Source organism: Tenrec ecaudatus, chromosome 10, assembly GCF_050624435.1.
Source record: "Tenrec ecaudatus isolate mTenEca1 chromosome 10, mTenEca1.hap1, whole genome shotgun sequence".
Classification (NCBI taxonomy): domain Eukaryota; kingdom Metazoa; phylum Chordata; class Mammalia; order Afrosoricida; family Tenrecidae; genus Tenrec; species Tenrec ecaudatus.
Window position 1 is genome coordinate 115255622 of NC_134539.1, and position 19547 is coordinate 115275168.

The following is a 19547-nucleotide window of genomic DNA, read 5'->3' on the forward strand; positions in this document are numbered from 1 at the left end:
GACTTGTGGACTATACCCTTCAGCCCGGGAACTGAACTCACCCCTACGGCTCAACTCCAAGGACAAGCAAAGAAAAGGAGATCAGAAGGGCAGCACGGGCCCCGGGGGAAACTCAGGCAGTAGGAAGAGATAGGGAAGATGAACAAAGGGGAAGGGCCAACAGGAAAGAGAGCTCCACCACTGTGGAGATGGCAACTATGTCACAAAACAAGATGGGCAACGATCGCTGACTGGCAAAACCATTTGCCCCTGTGTCACATTTTATTTTTCAAAAGCAACCATTTTTATCATCTGTCTCAGAAGGTGATTAAGGAATGATGATTAGGAAGCTTCACTTCCTTAAACACCTGACCCCAACACTCACCTGTGGGCAGCGTCTTCACTGCCTCTTCATACACAGCACAGCACCTCTCCTCCCTGCGGTCCAGCTCCACCGCTCTGGCTTGTTTCGACGCCGGCTGCTCTCCTGGTTGTGCCTCCATCTCTAATTCTCGCCGGGCCACGTAATCCCAGGTGAGAGGGTCATCTGTGTGTTGCACCTGAAGGCTTAGAAATACACTTACTGGCACCTGCCCTAGAACAAGCAACTCCCTCAGAGCACTAGACAGTCTTCTACGCGCTAAAAGGCACCTAGAACACCTCCTAACCATGCCTGTACCACGAGAGACACAGCACCACAGGCCTTCCCGACGACGCTATCGATGGGCCAGAGCTGCCGCACAGGTGCTCAGTCTGACATCGTTCACAGATACTAATGTTCAAATAAAACTGCTCAAGGTCCAATCACCACTTATCCATAGACAAGCTCCATGGGCCCTAGAGCCTTCGTATCCAGACTCATGATTTCCTCAACAGAAGCAGAGAGAAAGCACAAGTATCAAGCATTGTCTAAGGAAACCCTGAGAGGTTTTCCAAGAAGCAAACTGATCCAAGTTCCGTTTATCCGCTATCAAAGTGAGAGAGCCACCCAAGTGTGGAAGCGCTCGAAAGTCAGGGGCAAACACGAGGGCCGAGGTTTCTCGTAAATGGAAGTAAAATATAATGGCATTTCCCCACACTTTTCGAAGCCTTAGCATGTTAGTGAGTGACAAGTCTCTTTGAGCACAACACGCTTTTATATGGACAAGCTCTGCCGAGAGCAGGATGTAGATCTCATTACTCACAATAATATAATTTTCTGACTGAATGAAAACAAGCTATTTTCCAAGGAAAACTAATGAGCGTGTGGGCGGAAATTTCTTGAGGAGCATTTTTTTTTGTTTTATGTCACATTTAACTTTTCTTGCAAAGATTTAGTGTGGTATCTGCTTTACCCTCTCCTAAATATCTAACTCCAAACCCCTTTTAAAAAATGTAAAAAAAATCACCAAGTTTCAATATAGATTAAAAATCGCCTTTCATAATATTACTTACTCATCATAAATTTCTTTCTGCAAATCTTTGGCAAAGTCAAACAGCTGTGCAATGGAAAGCAGTGACACATGAAAGTCTGCGCCTACGATGGAAACAGCAAGGGAGGGGAGGCGTCAGTGCCAACAAGCCCCGGGAAGATCGTTTGACTCCAGGAGTACCATTCTTAAGATGCACTGAAATTAGGATTGGGGCATTTTTCAATTGGAAGATAGAATAACAACATTAACGAAAGTCACCTATAGCCCCCCACACAAATGAAAGCCATTATTAATATTTCAGAACTTTGTTTAGTATAACCTTACGGAACTAAATAACCTATTCTACTCTCCAAATGAGATTAAATGCTTAATAAAAGCTGAAATGTTCCACCGATGAAACTCACAACTTGTCTCTGGTCTTTAAAGTTTCCTCCCCGCTACTACCTTGATCCCGATTCTACCTTACAAATCCGCTAGAACGCAACATGTACACTGCTACAGATAAGAGCACACAACACAAGGAATTCAGGACAGATAAACCCCTCAGGACCAATCATGAGTAGCGATTCCAGGAGGGGAAGGGAAGGAGGAAATGATCACAATGATCAACATATAACCGGACAACAGAAAAGTGGGTGAAGGGAGACAGCAGTCAGTGTCAGACATGACAAAAATAATTTATGAATTACCAAGGGTTCATGAGGGGGCGGGGGAGGAAAGGAGCTGATGCTAAGGACTCAAGTATAAAAAAAATATTTTGAAATGATGGCAGCATATGTACAAATGTTCTTGACACAATGGATGGATGTATGGATTGTGATAAGAGCTGTAAGAGCCCCCATAAAAGGATTTTTTTAACGGAAATGTTCAACTATATATTAATAGAAAACGCACTTTTCACGAAAGAAACAGGACATGATTTCTGCATTCCGAGTTTTACACACAATCTACTGACAACATTTCCAACATGACAAGCGGCTTTAAAGAGACACCTACCTTTAATTATGCTCACCGAGTTTTTGTAGACGATCCGTGCCAATTCGCCACTCAAGATTTCTTCAGAATAATCCAGAGTCTCCTGAAGGGTTACAGTTAAAGTGACTTAGTAGACAATGCCCCTAAGCAGCAAGAGCCCCACCAGCAAAGTGAGCAGCTCTGAAAGCAGCTGTCCCACGTGACCGTCACCAAATCACACCCCATGTGGGGCCAGGTCTGTCACCGAGCAGCCTACAAAGATCACTGATCTCAAAACTATCCTCAGGCTTCTGGAGGGACCACAGGATCATAGTTTCCTTGATACAATTGATGTATGGAATGTTATAAGAGCTATAAGAACCCTCAATAAAATGATTTTTTTTTTTAAGATGTTTGTCCCTGGTGGGTGTGATGACATGTGGATCACCCCCACCTTCCCTTTTTGGTTGTTTTGGGTTTTTTTTTTAAGCCAGGGATGTCTGTTGAAATAAAACCTCCAGTCTGACAGAAGAAAAAATAAAGATGTTTATTTTTCATTTTATTGGGGACTCATAACTCGTCACAATCCATATATCCCTTGCATCATGCAAATTTGTACATATATGGCCTTCATTCTTTTCTAGACATTTACTTTCTATTGAGCCCTTGACATCGGCTTTCTTATGCCCCCTCCCCCCACCCTCTAACCCCTTGATAGATTATACATTGTTATTACTTTCATCTCACCCCCACAGCTATGTCATCATCCCCCCCCCCCTGGTTTCTGCTCTCCTCCCCTGGATGTGGTGCGCAGTTCCCATCATCCGCTGATACGGCTGAGAGCATCGTTTGGAGGCCTCCCTTCCCGTTCAGATTTAGACAAGTCAGGTGGTATGTGCCTTGTTGACACTTCTGAGTAACATTTCATTAAGAAAAAAAAATGCCTGAGCCAAAGAATCACTATGGTAGGTGATACTGACAGAATTTCTTCTTCAGTAACAGTATTTTAAAACTTTTTTTTTCCTCATTAAAAATAAAAAGTGGAATAAAGTTCTGTTACATGCTAAAAAAAAAAAAAAGTGGGTCGTGGGGAGGAGATGAGCCAGTCGGTGCAGTGTAGCGAAGATTAAATGTACAACTTTCCTCTAGTTCCAAAATGCTTCCCCCCACACACTATCATGACCCCAATTCTACCTTACAAATCTGGTTAGACCAGAGGATGTGCACTGGTACAGATAGGAACTGGAAACACAGGGAATCCAGGACAGACGATCCCTTCAGGACCAGTGCTGAGAGTGGCGATACTGGGAGGGTGGAGGGAAGGTGGGGTAGAAAGGGGGAACCAATTATAAGGATCTACATATAACCTCCTCCCTGGGGGACAGACAACAGAAAAGTGGTTGAAGAAAGACATCAGACACTATAAGATATGACAAAATAATAATAATTTATAAATTATCAAGGGTTCATGAGGAAGGGGGAGCAGGGAGGGAGGGGAAAAACTGAGGAGCTGATACCAAGGGCTCAAGTAGAAAGCAAATGATTTGAGAACGATGATGGCAACAAATGCACAAATGTGCTTGACACAATGGATGGATGGATGGATGGATGGATGGATGGATTGTTAAGAGTTGTATGAGCCCCCAATAAGAAAATTAAATTAAAAATAAAAATTTTTAAAAGGCTATGAAACATGTCAACTTCTTATCATTTGATTTAATGAAATCATACAGTATTAAAAGTAACTTTAGCCAATTGTTGAGAACATATTGTTGAGAATGAAGGAGGTCGGAGCAGAGACCCAAACCCATCTGTAGACGACAATAGAACACCCCTCACAGAAGGGTCACTAGGAAGGGATAAATCAACCAGGGCACAGTATAGCACTGATGAAACACACAATAATCCTCTGGTTCCTTGAAGCTTCCTCATCCCCCACTCTCATAACCCCAGTCCTGCCTTTCACTACAGGCTAGATCAGAGCATGTATACAGGTACAGATAAGAGCTCAGGGCACAATGGAATCCAGGTCAGATATGGGAGTAGTGATCTCAAAAGGGTAGGGGAAAGTGGGGAGAAGAGGGGGGAAGAAAACACAGGGGAAGGGAGACAGTGGTCTGTGTAAAATATGAAAATGTAATCATGTATAATTTATCAAGCGGTCACGAGGGTGGGAAGGGTAAAAAGAGACACTGATACTAAGGGCTCAAATAGAAAGTAAATATTCAGAAAACAATGACGGCAATATGTACAAATAACTTGGTACAAATGATGGATGGATTGTCATAATAGCTGTAAGAGCCCCCAATAAAATTATATTTTTAAAAAAATTCCCAAGGGCCCAAGTAGAAAGCAAATGTTTTGAGAATGATGAGAGAAACAAATGCACAAATGTGCTTGACACAATGGCTGTATGTATGGATTGTAATAAGAGTTGTATGAGCTCCCAATAAAATGATTTAAATAAAAAATTTTTTCTTTCTTTCAAATTGGGGCCGTCTAGCTCTACTCCAGCTATTTTCATGCCTTAGTGTCCCTTCACCAAACAGGAAATTCAGTTCTGTATGCCAATAAATCTAATGTCAACATGTTGCTTTAAAAAAACAACATTCTTAGGATCACTTGAGTTAGTTTAAATGTCTATTTTTATAAATAAGGACATTTAAGCAAATCAACTCTGGATCACCTAAAATTTTCAAAATGCAGCACTAAATTAGGGGGGGCGGGGAAACATATTCCCAAGACTTTTTGTTTCTTCTTTCTAAACAGATTCAAAGTAGCTCTCAACTATTATGATTAAGTGACAATACATTAGGGCTTACCACTTCCATCTTGGCTTTTTCAAATTCTTGTTTCTCTTTCCTCAGTTTCTCAGCATGCATCAGCTCCATCCTAAAGTACTATAGAAGAAGCATTATGAACTGAATATATGTGAAGTTTTTTTATCAAAAATATATAACATAATATTTTTTTAACCACAAATGTTAGACATGCAGCTGGAAGGAGAGACTTATATTTTATACCGTTAGAAAACTGGCTGACAGTGACAAGGTGTGATAAAAAATACTATATAATGCTCTCTGCGAGCATTTTACAGATGTGAGTCAAATATCTTTAAAAAGTTTTTTTTAAAGTATCAGAAGACAACAAGGTTAACTGGCAATAACAGCGCCCACCAAAATAATGTTCCACATCCTGCGTTAGTGATTATGGACTGGAGTCTTACAAACTTGAGCATCCCGAGGGGTGGGGAGGAGAGGAGTTGATACTAAGGGCTCAAATACAAAGTAAATGTTCAGAAAATAATGATGCAATATGGACAAATAGCTTGATACAACTGATGTATGGTTGTTATAAGAGCTGTAAGAGCCCAAAAAGAAACAGAAAAAACTCTTGAGCAGTCATCGAAGGTACAACTACAGGTCTCCTCTTGTCCAAAGGAAAGAATGAGGATGCTAATTGAAAACACATTGAAATAATTAGTTGAAGGGACTAATGAACCACCGGAATATCAGCATCCACAACCAGAGACCCAAACGAGATGGTGTTGGCTGGCTACCGCCACCAACTGTTCTGAATGGGATCACATTAGAGGGACCTGAAAGGAGAGGGGGAGGGGTGTGTGAGAGTAAAAGAGAACCCCAAATCACAGAAAAGACCGGGCTTACTAGTTGAATAGAGGCTGGTGGAATCCCCAGAAACACGGCACTTAGCCACCTTTTCAGTCTGGAATTGAACTCACCCCCAAGGGTCAAACTTCAGTCAAGATAAGTCTATAAAAGGTACCATAACCAATATCGCTGATGAGGCATGCACACCTTAATCATTTGCTATCAAAGAGCAGCCTTTACCCAAGGACACAGTTCAAAAGAGTTAGGAAGGAGGAAAGGAAATGGGAAACGACGTGATGTTACCTTGCAGAGATTACAAGCAATGACATGAAACAAAATGTGTATGAATTGTTGAATGGAAACTGATTTTCTCTGTGAGACAGTTAAAGTTTATTGTGCCAACCTGGCTGATAAACACATGTGGGGTTAATTGAAGGGCAGAGAGATAAATGGCTCCTCGCCTTTCTAGTTCTCGGGTTTCTTGCTTTGTGATGGTCAGACCAGGGTGCAGCTGCCTTAGCCAGTTCCCTGCTTCAGCTGGCAAGGCTCACTTCCTGAAGGATATCCCTGAGGAGAAGCCACATGGACCTACCCCGATGCAGCCCTGGGTGCTGGAGCAGCCGTGTAGAGACCCCTGCCAGCGCTGAGATGCTTACACGTTCACCGACTCAGCTTTCCTCCTGCAGTCGGCATCATAGTGTGTGTTTTGTGAGATGGAGGAGGACTTTGTGGATTGATGTTGGACATATGGGTTAATGTTAGACTTGTGAGCTTGGGCAGCACTGGGTTGGGATGTTTTCTTGATGAACACTTACCCCTTATATAAAACTCTCTCTATACATGAGTTTCTGTGGATCTGTTTCTCTACTGCACCAAGACTAAACACGCTCTGTAAATACCAAATCCACAGTAAAAGTTGTTTTTAAAATTAAGTGAAGAGTAGCTGCTGAGGCTGATTCTACACAAACATGTCATGGGATCTGGTTCCTGGTTTTCTTGGAGGTTTATGACAATGACTTCATGGAACATCCAGTAAATTGGCCTAGGAATGTGCATAGTGTTTCTGCTCTACTCTTGTTTCAAGTGTCATCCAGCGCACAACTGGTCTTTATTCCCCTGGAGCAACCGAAGGAAATTCAGAACATGGTAAACTGACTCCATAAACATTTTTCCATGATACCAGAACAATGTGTTCAGTGACCATTACTAAAAGGAATCCTAGTGGTATAGGAGGCTACGTTTTCAGCCGCTAACTACTAGGTCAACAGTTTGAAATCACCAGTTGTTTCCACAGGAGAAAGATGAGGCTTTCTACTTATGTAGAGATTTAAGACTCAGAAACCCACAGGGACAAGTCTACTCTGCCCTACAGTGTCACTGTGAGTCAGAATCAATTCAATGGCAATGAACTTTCTGAACTATTAGGAACATTTCAAAGAGGACATAGGAGAATTCTGATCAAAGGGGGGAAATGAGACACAAAATTCCAAATTTCATGGAATCCCTACTTTCTACTCATGAAGGTTAGATGGAACTTGTGAAACTATTAACCTGTAGAAATTATTATAAGTTTAAACCAAAATTACCCTTTTTGTTTTGTTAATTCGAGGATCGTTTGTTGGCCTTTAGGAGTGTTTTCCAGTCCAGTCTGTTGGGGCACCCCACCCTGGCCCCAAAGTCCACCTTCAGCATTCCCTGGGGACCTCGCCACTCCATTCCCTTGCTGTTCTGTTGCACCCCCTTAGTGTTTTGCCTCGGTATGATGGGATCAGATTGGGTGCAATTCCCACACTGTTTCCAGTGCTGTCCTCTGTCGGGCTATGGGTCAGTGAGGGACGTCATGTCTCATAGTGGGGCTGACCGTGTGGTCCTCTCTGTGGACTGGCTGCTCTAATCGGGAACATCGTCCTCAAGGCCTGGTGGGCCAGGATGTGCTCCACTCTCTTCTCCTTCTTCATCTGCTCCCGTGTGCTCCGATCACTTATGTCCCTCTCCCGGAGCTGCAGATTCAATGCCGTCTTTTGAAAAAAAATTCTTCTGGGGAGAAGGGCAGGTGTCCACGTAGTAGTTTGGATTGGGGCCGGCCCCCCAGACCTCTCCACTGGTTCCCTCCTCAAAATTACCCTTTAAAGTCTTCTTAAAACCAAATGGTCGGAGCCCTGGTGGCATAGTAGTTTGCTTTCGGGGGACGGAGAGGGACGAAATGGGAAGCTGATATCGGGGCTTAAGTGGGAAGAGAATGCTTTGAAAATGATGACATATGTGCAAATGTGCTGGACACACTGGATGAATGTATGGATTGTGATAAGAGATGTAAGAGCCCCCAATAAAGTATTTCAAATAAACAAACCCAAAACAACCCCCAAACAATAGTATAACTTAACAATAAAGAATACGCTTGAGCATAAAGCTCTTTTAAGATCTGAGTGCATTGGGTAAGACTGACAATCAGTAATTCAAGAGGCTTGATCGGAAACTTAGGGGAGAGTTAGTCTGTGTTAATTTCAGGAGAAACAACTTTAAAAAGAGGGCAAGATTGATTACAAAGTGAAAGAACATCACCAGAGTCACTGAATTGTAAGTGTACAAACTTGGTTGGTCTCTGCATTCCATCACCTGGTGGTACTGTCTAGTGAATGTTGGATTGCTAACAGCTAGTAAGCATTGCAAAATCACCAGCAAGTCCACAGGAGAAAAATGAGGCCAAATTCTCCAGTAAAGGTTTATAGCGTTGGAAATCCTACACAGGACCACTATGGATTGAAAATGACTCAGTGGCAAGTGAGTTCTGTACTCAACAGCAACAAAAAGAAAATAAAAAAACTTTTAAAGTTTTATACTTTTAAACTAATCCATCTTTTCCTAGGAGCCTATTTGTAAAGAAATGCTGTTCAATGCCTAATAAAAAATTCATAAATAAAAGTTTAAGTGCAAATACTAGAAACGAAATGTCCAAGAGGAAATGATTGTTCGTACATGAATAAAATAGGTATCATTGCTTGGTTACGGCTCATGATCATTCTTATTGTACCCTTGTTTTAAAAGCTGGCTATACAATTGTGCCTATAACACTACCACTGTGAGGGAGCTAGAGGCAGAACTGGGGGTGTCCCTGTACATGCCAAAGCCTGCCTCCCTCCCCTACAGGAAGCTGCAAGCGGCTGAAGGCGGGAGGGCATGCTGACATTCAGGTTTTGAGACAGGAAGCCAGTACACATGGGTGGGAGCCCCCTCCAGGCCAGGTGGGCTTAATTCACACCTCCCAAATGAGATGGGGGCGGGAGGGGGCGCTCTCGTGCTTGCACATGTTCAGTTTACTGTAACACCTGAAATGTCTATCCTTTATTAAAAAAACCCACTTGGATCGCAAACCAGGCTTCGGTGTGAATTCTTTCTGGTGTGAAGCCAAGGACCGAGGTATTTATCTTACTGGAATCTAACACCACCCCTGCAAAAGAAGGGTACACAGAACAAAGGGCTGCGAGCTGTCTGCAGTGCGTCTTACTGTTGCCCCCCCTCTGCGTTCCCACCTTTCTGACTATGCTCCCCATGCCCTACAAGCCCACATTTCTTTTCTTGAGAATATTAATACAAAACAGTCTTTTAGTAATATTTTCTTTTTTTAAATGAATACATAAGAATCTTAAATTCCTGTTACCTTGTAATACAACACAAATTAACAGACATAACTCCATATAAACAAAAGCTCTTTGAATCTCCAGGAATATTGAAGATGGAATGAGGTTTTAAGATCAAAGTTTGGCTACTACTGTTACAGATCGATAAATACTAAGATGCAACCATAGTATATATAAAAATGCAAAGTAAAATGCATAATACCATCTTAAAGTAAAAAAATGTATGTAAAGGCTTACATTATGCATAAATATATAGGTGATTAAGACTCTAAGTAGTTTTCCTGCTTATTTTCTCTATGTAAATTTTTTCTGTCTATAAATTTCAATTACTTTTGATAAAAGGCAACGAAATAGATTTCCATTTTTTAAAAATACAAGTATGGGGGTGCCATTATGACCTCATGCTAATGGTCTCCCTCATCAGGGCAATGTGTCTTTGTCTTGTTTAAGTCTTAATAAATATTGGCCTTGAACTATTCAAAAATATAGTATATAATTATGAGCATTTATGAAAACCTCCCAAAAAAAATTTTTTTTTAATTAAAAAAAAAGAAAACCTCCCAAAGCGTATAAACCCCTGCAACAGCAAGCAGGGAAGATGACTCTTTTTTTGGGGGGTGCGGGGGTGAGAGGGGATTGCTTCTTATGCTTCCCTACCACACTCACTCCCACGGGGTCCATGTTGACTCTCAGAGACCTTATAGGACAGGCTCGAACTGCCCCGGTGAGTTTCCAAGATTTTAAACTGTGTCCAGAAGTAGAAAGCCCTGTCTTTCTCCCACCGAGCAGCTGGTCGTTTTGAACTGCCAACCTGGTGGATGGAAGCCCAGTGCATAACCACTATACCACCAGGGCTCCTGGCTTCTTGTAAGTTTCTCAACAAAAGAAACACAGGTAACAAAGGGAGCGCTTCCAGAACTTGGAAAGGAAGACAAGGCTACAATATAAGCACACCGTTAAAAAGAGGACCTGATGCGAGGGGCGTAAGTGGAGAGCAAATGCCTTGAGAATGATTGGGGCAGGGAATGTATGGATGTGCTTTATACAATTGATGTATGTATATGTATGGATGGTGATAAGAGTTGTATGAGCCCCTAATAAAATGTAATAAATAAATAAATAAATAAATATGCCGTTAATTGCCACAGGCAAGAATACAGATGGGACTCCTACAAACCTATTGACATAAAGACCTATGATTTTTTCCCTTTCCTTACACATGACTGCAGTTTCATGAGGACTAAACAGCAATAGAAAATTGGTGGAGTTTCTAAAAATACACCTTCATTATCTTTTGTTTTTCTCCTGGCCATCAATATTTTAAAGCACCCATCCTCCAACAGAGAATAAATACCCCAAAATGACAAGAAAGTACTAATGAAGAGACAAAAAAGACAAAGATGAGTTGAAGAGGAAGTTTTTTCTCAAATGTAAAAATAAGGTTTGGTCCCCTAGTGGACAGTGTGAGAGTTACATCTCTCTAATAAACCTGAAAGTTGTACAAGATCAAAACCAGTGGCCAAAAAATATAAAGGCATTTCTCCTCCTCCTCCTGGACTCTGATTGTCCCCAGAAGTGCACTCACACGTATCCCTAGTCTCCGTAAACTGAAGTCTTCTTTAACATGGCAAACTTTCTAAAGGAATATAGGAAGAAACTTCAAAAGTGCATGACAAAAAACAGAATTAATGCTCAAAACAGCTCACTGCCCCAGAGTTGCTGCCACTGATGGCAGCCCTAAAGGACAGAGCAGGACCGTCCCACTGGGTTTCTGAGGCTGGTAACTCTTCACAGGAGTAGAAAGCCTTGTCTTTCTCCCACACAGTGCCAGGCGGTTTCAAACTGTTGACCTTGTGGTCAGCAGCCCAATGTGTGACCGCAACACCACCAGGGCTCCAGAATTAAAAAATAATGAGATTTTCACAAAATGTTTAAAGTTCTCATGTGTCTCCGGAGAATCAGACTAAGACAAATGCAAAATTGATGATCTGATATGTAAAGCCCGACCTATTTCACAGTAAAGAGCTGAGTGGGGGAAAAAATAAGAATCAAACTGAGACATCGCACTCTCACAACACAGGCACACGCGCACTCACTTCCTGATACAGTTTCGGGCACTCCGGGTGGAAGCGCAGGGCGCGAAGAAACAGCTGTCTTGCACTCTCTGAAGACAAGCGATCTTCCATTTCCCATTTGGCTGCCATGATCCACAAAGCTGTAAACGGAGACAACCATCAGACTTCATCTCAATCCATATAAATAAGTCAGATAAAAACAGGCCAATAATACTCAAAGAACTTTTTAAAAAGCCTTACTTTAAAAAAAAAAAATTCAAAGGGAGGTAATGCAGAACAAGAGGTTTCCAGTGGCTATCTATCAAGTTTTACTACTTTCACCAAGATGTTTAAAAAAGCAATCTGAAGCAAAGAGGTTAATGTCAGAATCGATTCAATCGAGGGGATAGGTACACAGTTGTTGTTTGTGTACCTCATCAAGTCTAAGAACACAAACACTGAAGGCAATAGACAAAGTTTAAGGTGAAAATACTGGGGGGTGGGGACAATTATGTCTTAAAACCAAAACGACGTTATTTTTATCTCTCTTACATTGGTTTTCCCTCTTTTCTGTGTATTTGAAAGTTAGTTGAAAAACAATTGCACCTGTGCAAATTAAAGACTTAAAAACAAAAACGGTTTCTCTTTTGACTTATGAGAACTTAACCTTGAGTTAAACTCTAGCGCTTTCCCTAGAAATTTAATAAAGGTCAGCTGTGCTATTCAGCAGGAGGAACTCTGGTGTGGTGGTTACACGTTGAGCTGTTAACCTCAAGGTCAGCAGTTCAAAAACACTAGCTTCTCCTCAGGAGAAAGACGAGGCTTTGTACTGCGGTGAAGAAGTACAGGCTCAGCAATCCTCAGGGGCAGTCCTATCCTATCCTTTAGGGTCGCTACGGGTCAGAATGGACTCACTGGCAGTGAGTCTGACTTGGGATGTTATTCAGCAAGATTGCTTATGGTAAAAACGAGCCCTAATTGGAATCTACCTCTGGATTGGGAGGATGTGAATGATGGACGGTTCTGGCTTTGGGCTTGGAGCACGGCTTCCCTAAAACTTGGGAAGGCTCTCACTAGGACCTAGGACCCCAGGCATGGAAGCCCCTCCATGGGCTTCTAAGTCAGAATGGCTCCCTCATCCATTCAGGTTCCACCCCTTCTCACCTAGGGAACTACTTCCAAACTGCTAAGAGTCTGCGGAACAAGCACACTTGCTGTCCTGCAGCATTCTTCTGAATCAGCTGAGGTCACACAGCCTACATGAGTTTCATGTAGTCTGAAATCCGATTTGGATATTTATGGCCTGTGAATAGGCACTACACCGCACTATAAAAAAATGGGCCAGTCCAACACAATTAAGTCTTTCCCTATAAAACATGCGTATCTACCCTGTGCCAGAGACACTGATCAATAATCAGGTTCCCCCTTGAAGCTTTTGAAGCCCCGAGATGTTGCCTGCCTCCAAATAGACAGTTCCTGAAGAGGCTGTCTGTCACCAACTAAAAAAGCAGCCCTTGTCCATAGACACCTGGCACAGTAACTCGTAGGCAGGAGAGAGAAATGAACTCCGAGAAAGGTACTCAGCAACAAAAACTGCCACGGCCTACTGCCTAAACTCAAGGTCTTCAAAACAATTTCTCTTAAGTTTATAAAATATATATATATATATATATAAAGTAAAACGAAGTCCAAAATGGTTCACTCTAAGAAAACAAAACCAACTCAGCACCATCGGGTCAATGACAGCTCACAGCGACCGTACAGGACAGGAGAACTGCCCCGAGCTCTGGAGACCGGGACTCTTTATAGAAGTAGGAAGCTCGTCTTTAGCCCAAGGAGCAGCTGATGGTTTTGAACTGCAGACCTTGTGATCGCAGCCCAAAGCGTAACCACTACACCACACGAGATCTAAATAAAGAGTTTTTAAAAGACGATGGTCTCACCATACCTGGCTTGTTTGAATGAATGGCCAACATGGCAGAGAAGACCTTGCTAAGTTGAACTTTGGAAGTCTGTAAAAGAGAAGAAAACGTGGTACTTCCTCCTCAGTGAAATCCTTGTTAGCCCCCTGACCGTCAACGCTGCGCGCTCGGCAAGTACAAGACGCAGGGGCGAAAGCGGTTGCTGCCAGCCGCACAGCAACAAGTACAGACACGATCCGCTTCCTTCGCCTTTAACCACCAAACATGTAACTCGACTTCATCGAACACGTACATATAACGTTCACTTTCAACTGACGTGAAATTCATTTATAAAAACTAATTCCGATATACAAATGCTATTATAGTGATGTGAAACCTTCTTGAATTCATTTGAGTGCACAAACAAAGCCAGTTGTTATCACAACAACTTTGGGGAGAATGTGGCATTAGTTAACTGAGGAGGAGGCTTAAAAGGCAGACTCAGGGAAAGGAAGTAAGAGGGAGCAAGACGGGGCTCTCAGTACTTACCCATTTCTTACAAAAGACTACATAGGACAGCCACAGTTGAACATCATCCTACCAGAAAAGCAAGGCAGCAATGTATTAATTTTAGTAAAAACAAGGCAGATCTAAGAAAACCTAAGTTATTGCCACACCCCTCCACCCATTAGGCTCTTCCTCAATGCGTCTTCGTGGTCTTTACCCAGGATCACTCGATCCAGCCCCATAGCCTCCCGCCACACTCCCACAGGTATCCAATTTGCTCAACAAAGTTTGTAACAGTCTCACTGAGGGGTAAAACATAAATGTTGGCATCCCCAGGGATCCAAAGCACATACAAACACTTCACATAATGACCAGCTAAAACGTGAACAGATCCAGACTACGGAGCTGTCCCGATTCTAACCATTTCATTTTACCCTCCCCAACTGCAAAGTGCTTCTTCAATACACTTTACTTAGTACCCAAACATCTCCCAGACAATTTTCTCATTCTCAGCTGTGCGTCAAATAACACTCTCTGCACAGCACATTCTAAGGTAGTGGGATCAATATTCGTACAGGCCAGTGAACTGGTTCAAACAATGCTTTCATCGCTGGGGTAAGAACTGAGATGCCCAAGAAAGAACAGAGAACAAGGCGCGTGAATACCTAAGTCACACTGGTGATCACATCTCTTCTGTTTCACGGACGGTACTCGGACCACTCACCTTCCACTTTGCTGAAGCACGCCGGAAGACACCTTGCACTCGCTGGACAATAGAATTCTCAATCTCATCCTTCTTAAATGAATACCTGATGCGCTAAAGGGAATTCGTTTGTGAAAAGTCTCAGTTTAATCATATGTATCCAAAGCAACAATCCTGTTTGATCATTAAGCAGTACTGATGGGAGAAGCAAGTAGGCACACAGTCAACACAGGCAGATATTGGCTCCTAAGTGATTACGGTCAACTGCCTCCTCAGTTCTGGCTATCGAGCAGAGGTGGGGAACGGCCAGCCACATAAGGCCTTCAAATCACCGATGCCAGCTAACACCACCCACCTTGCCAGAGAGAAGCCGCTGCAGGTGTCACGTCCCTAAAAAACTGCTCACTGCCATCAAGTCGACACTGGCTCACAGTGACCCTCTAGGGCAGAGCAGAACTGCCGCTCCGAGTTTCCAAGACTTCAACTCCTTTCAGGAGTAGAAACCCTCATCCTTCTCCCGAGGCATGGTTTCAAACTGCTGTCTTTGTGGTTAGCAGCCCAACATGTAACCACCATGCCACCAGGGCTCCTCAGCCATCACATTAGGGGTGAGTTACTTAAGTGTTGACTAGCCTGGTCCTCGAATGATGTCAAAAATATCCAAATGTCCATGTCAGAAAAAAGGTTCCCTACCAGAGAACAACATGGCTGGCCCTACTGTGAGACATGATGCCCCTCAGTGACTAAGGGCGATACAGGGGACAGCACCGGAGACACAGTGTGGGAATTGCACCTGACCTGATCCCACCACACCGAGGCAAATCACTGGGGGAGTGCAGCGGAACAGCAAGGGAATGGAGTGGCAAGGTCCCCAGGGAATGCTGAAAGTGGACTTTGGGGCCAGGGCGTGGTGCCCCAACAGACTGGACTGGAAAACGCTCCTAAGGGCCAGCAAACGATCCCTGAACTAACTATAAGCTTTGCTCTTGTGGAAAAAAAAAGGTTCCCTACCCTAGACACAGGGCTTAATTCTGTTTTTCCCCAACTTCAAAAAAAAAAACAAAAACTTCTACTTACTGTTCTTCTTCTCTGAATCAGTTCCAAAAGATTAATTTCATACTACAGTTAAAAACATACAAAGGAAAGAAAATATATTTAATTACAATTATAAAGTAATTCAAATTCAAAAACATAAGGTAGAAAATATTTTGTATTCGAAATGAGTGACTGATAGTAAACTCTAGCAGTCACTGAACTATAGTAACTATAAAAATCTACAGTCACCTACTAGAATAATGACATGCTTATGATCAATTCAGACTCGTGGCCGCCCCACGGGGCTCCCAGTCCAACTGTGCCCTCTAGGGCTGATTTGTCAGAAGCACATACTCAAACCGTCAACATTTTTGGTTATAAGTCAAGCATATGAACCTTTTGTACCATATCAAGGGGACCCACAATCGTTTTAGATATTAATAATAATGACAGTAAGACTGATAAGAGATATAGTTTCAATATACTAACTTTCCAAACAGTCTAGTCTACAAGAGTTTATTTAGACTTTCAATTAAAAACAGATCTTAAAACAAGATACACAGTTGATACATCAAATAAAACAGGAATAGCGGTGAACTAGCTGAAACGGGATGACAAGCTTGACTGGCTCTCAGCCCCCACCCTCCGAAGAAGCACCTGGCTCTCTGAGACCAAAGCTGCATGGCTCCTTCTCCAAGCCTCTGCCTGACGACGGGGACAGAGGTTCAGGATCCCCAAACTGCATGCCTCATTTTAGAACTGCTTCATCAAGTATTTGAGGGGCACAGAAAACCATGCACCTATCACATAACCACATCGAAGCCTACACGTTCCTCTCTTTGCTTGAAATCTTATTTTACAAAGAGGACATTTTTAATAAGGTCAAGACCCAACATACTTGTTTCTGATTTTATTCCCCTCCCTCCTCCATGATAACAACGAACCTGATTTTGGTGTTTACCATTCCCAAGCATGACTTGATACATCATTACATGTTTTTAAACTTTGTATGAAAGGGATCACACCCTACCCCTCATTCTATCATCTCCCTCAACATTATACACCCCAAACTCATTTATTTAAACTGTGGTGCAAGATTGCATTGCATAAATGTTCAATTTGCTTCTCTGGTTCTCCCGATGACGATGACGTATACCTGGTTCCAATTTTCATTTATTGCTAGAAGCTTCAATTGACATTCTTATACATATCTTCTTGTGAACAAATACAGAAACCTCTCCAAAGAAAACACCCGTTCCCACCATTACTACAAAAGCTTCAGAGGCAATGGTTTTCTGTCTTAGTTTCTCCACCCCTGGCACACAGCAGAGTACATAAAAGCAGACACTGTGTGTGGAGATCTTCATAGAAGCAGCACTGCGTGTGTTTATATATTTTCTTAATCTACTTACTCATTTCAGTTCTGCTCTCTAAGATGAATTCATCTAAGCCATAATATCTACAGTATGCAGTAACAGGATACTTACTTCAGATGTGGATGAGAAATAGAAAACACTTGTTTCTCAAGCCAACAGTGTCTGAATGCTTACTGTTTCTGTGTTCTCAACAAGCCTTTCTTTACTACTGTTCATGTACAAAATTGGATTACATTTCTGTATTACATTTTTAACATAGTCTCTGCTTCTTTTGAGTTAGCAATCAGCTATAAATCCGCAGACTTCTTCCAAAAGCACTAATGCATAGCCACATCTCATATACCACTTTGCTTATTCAGTTGTGTATGTGTGTTGTTTTTTAAAATGTAAGCTCAGAATCTGATTATTGGGATCTTTCTGACCTCTGATCCCGCCTGTCATCTACTCTGCTACACTGCGTCTCTGATCCACTAACTCAATAGAAAAAAAGCAAGGGCTCTTTTCGTGATGCAATGCTACTCCCAACTATGACCTTACCACCTACCTGCTCAAAAATTACCTATTCAGTCACTGATGCTACAACTTTGCAGAAAATTGTCACCCCATTCCATAATTTACCTGATTTCAAATTTGTAAGATTAATAAGGCATGAAATTGTTCACTTACTTGAACATAATTGATAAAGTCTTCCTTTAAAAGGGCTCTTCGCTGGATCTTGTATTCTAGATCCGAAGCCTTCTTAATGATAGCTCTAAGGAGGAAGCCATTTATAAAAGACGGTTTGAAAAGGGCAAGAGTTAATGTCTGAAAAAGTCTCCTTAGTATATAAAGGGGCTTCAAGAAGTTCATGGGAAAATGGAATTAAAAGATAATGGAATTTCTCTGGGAACTTTTTGAAGCCCCTTCGTACTTTTAATACATACTTATCAAAACACATAGGCAGCAAATACAATAATCTGCAGTATGTAAGCATTCTCACATTACATCTGCACTCTTTATTGAATCGATTACCACGACCATAAACACTGCCATTACTAATATGTAGTTCAAATGCACCAACCACTAGGCAGGAGAAATGATGCTATCTCTTCCCATAAAGACTGACAGCCACTCCAATCTCAGAAACCCTAGTAGGCAGTTCTACTCAGTACTACGGGGCTGCTATGAGACACACTTGACCCCCTGGCAATTGGTATTTTAAACAGTTGGTAGTAGAAAAGTTCTTTTTCCCTCTCCAAACTGAGATTGCTTAGGTTTTAGTAAGAATCATTTCTTTCCTAAATGATTCCACTTCTGAAGGTTCAACACACAGACTTTTTAAAGTACTGGATTGAAACGGTCTAGTGTATAGCTAAAATCCGGTCCTTAGCTAAGCCATGACTACACAACTTATACACGCTAGAGGAATCTAAGGCAGGGCGTAGAAGACGGTTGTCTTTACGTACAGTAACACAAGATTTACTGAGCAGCTACTAAGAATCCATACGACTATGTTGCTTCATTCAAATGGCATACTTGTGAAGTCCCTAGGCACATTACTATACTCCGTAGCTGCCAACCAAAGACACAGAAAGCCATATAACACTAATCAATTACTAAACGCCAACTAGGTGCCGGCGCTGTAGCTTCTCAGCACTGGGGCAACATGCGCGAAGTCCAGTGGACGGCCCCCATCTTCCAGCCTGGGAAGACTTCTTCACCCCTCCTGGGTTCCCGACTTACCACCGCCAGGAAAGTCTATTCTTCTACCCACTTACAGAGCACGGTCATGCAAACGCACAGTGTCCTGGAAGCTCCAGCTTTTAAATCCTCTTTGTAACCCCACGGCCGTCAGTGGATAAAAGGAAAGCGGAATGGATCGTCTCGCAATGGATGAGCAATTAATTCTAGGCATCTTACAAGCTCAGAAAATGAGCTTCTCCCTACCCCCGCTGCCCGCTCCCCGCCCGGCCCGAGCTCGCGCGGCCCCCTCACTTGATCTCCGCGCGGCTGAACAGTCCGATGCGCTCCAGCTGTTCCAACTCGGGGAGCCGGTCCTCTATGCGTTCCTGGATGATCTCCGCCATGAGGCTCGAACGCTACCCCACAGTCTGAAAAGCCACACCTGCCGACACGCGCAGAGGCAGCCGCTTCCCACTCGGACGAGCCCGGCTTTACGTCGCACGCACACGCGTAACGAGCGCGCCAGCGCCCGCCTCTTCCGCTCCGTCACTTCCGGGCGGCCCAGGCTCGTCTACAAACTGTCACCTCCCTGTGGCCCAATGTGGAATTGCAGCAGAAGCCCCTCCGGGTGCTGCAAAAAATGGAAAAAAAAAAAAAAGACGATTGGAGAGTCGGGGCTGGAATGGGGCGGGGCTAGGTGCGCGCGAACCTGGAT

At 42.8% G+C, this 19547-nt stretch overlaps 1 protein-coding gene across 1 annotated transcript in view; it reads right to left on the reverse strand.

The window, feature by feature from the left end:
* UTP6 (UTP6 small subunit processome component) overlaps positions 1-19335 on the reverse strand; it is a 33604-nt gene extending 14269 nt beyond the window's left edge. The window contains exons 1-11 of the mRNA XM_075561365.1: positions 19145-19335; positions 17837-17921; positions 15837-15878; positions 14781-14873; positions 14099-14146; positions 13597-13660; positions 11691-11809; positions 5168-5245; positions 2388-2469; positions 1414-1495; positions 365-546 (exon numbers count right to left, since the gene is read on the reverse strand). Of these exons, the coding sequence (XP_075417480.1) occupies positions 365-546; positions 1414-1495; positions 2388-2469; positions 5168-5245; positions 11691-11809; positions 13597-13660; positions 14099-14146; positions 14781-14873; positions 15837-15878; positions 17837-17921; positions 19145-19236 (967 nt within the window). The 5' untranslated portion in view covers positions 19237-19335. The remainder of the gene's footprint in view (positions 1-364; positions 547-1413; positions 1496-2387; positions 2470-5167; positions 5246-11690; positions 11810-13596; positions 13661-14098; positions 14147-14780; positions 14874-15836; positions 15879-17836; positions 17922-19144) is intronic.
* Positions 19336-19547: the final 212 nt, after the last annotated feature.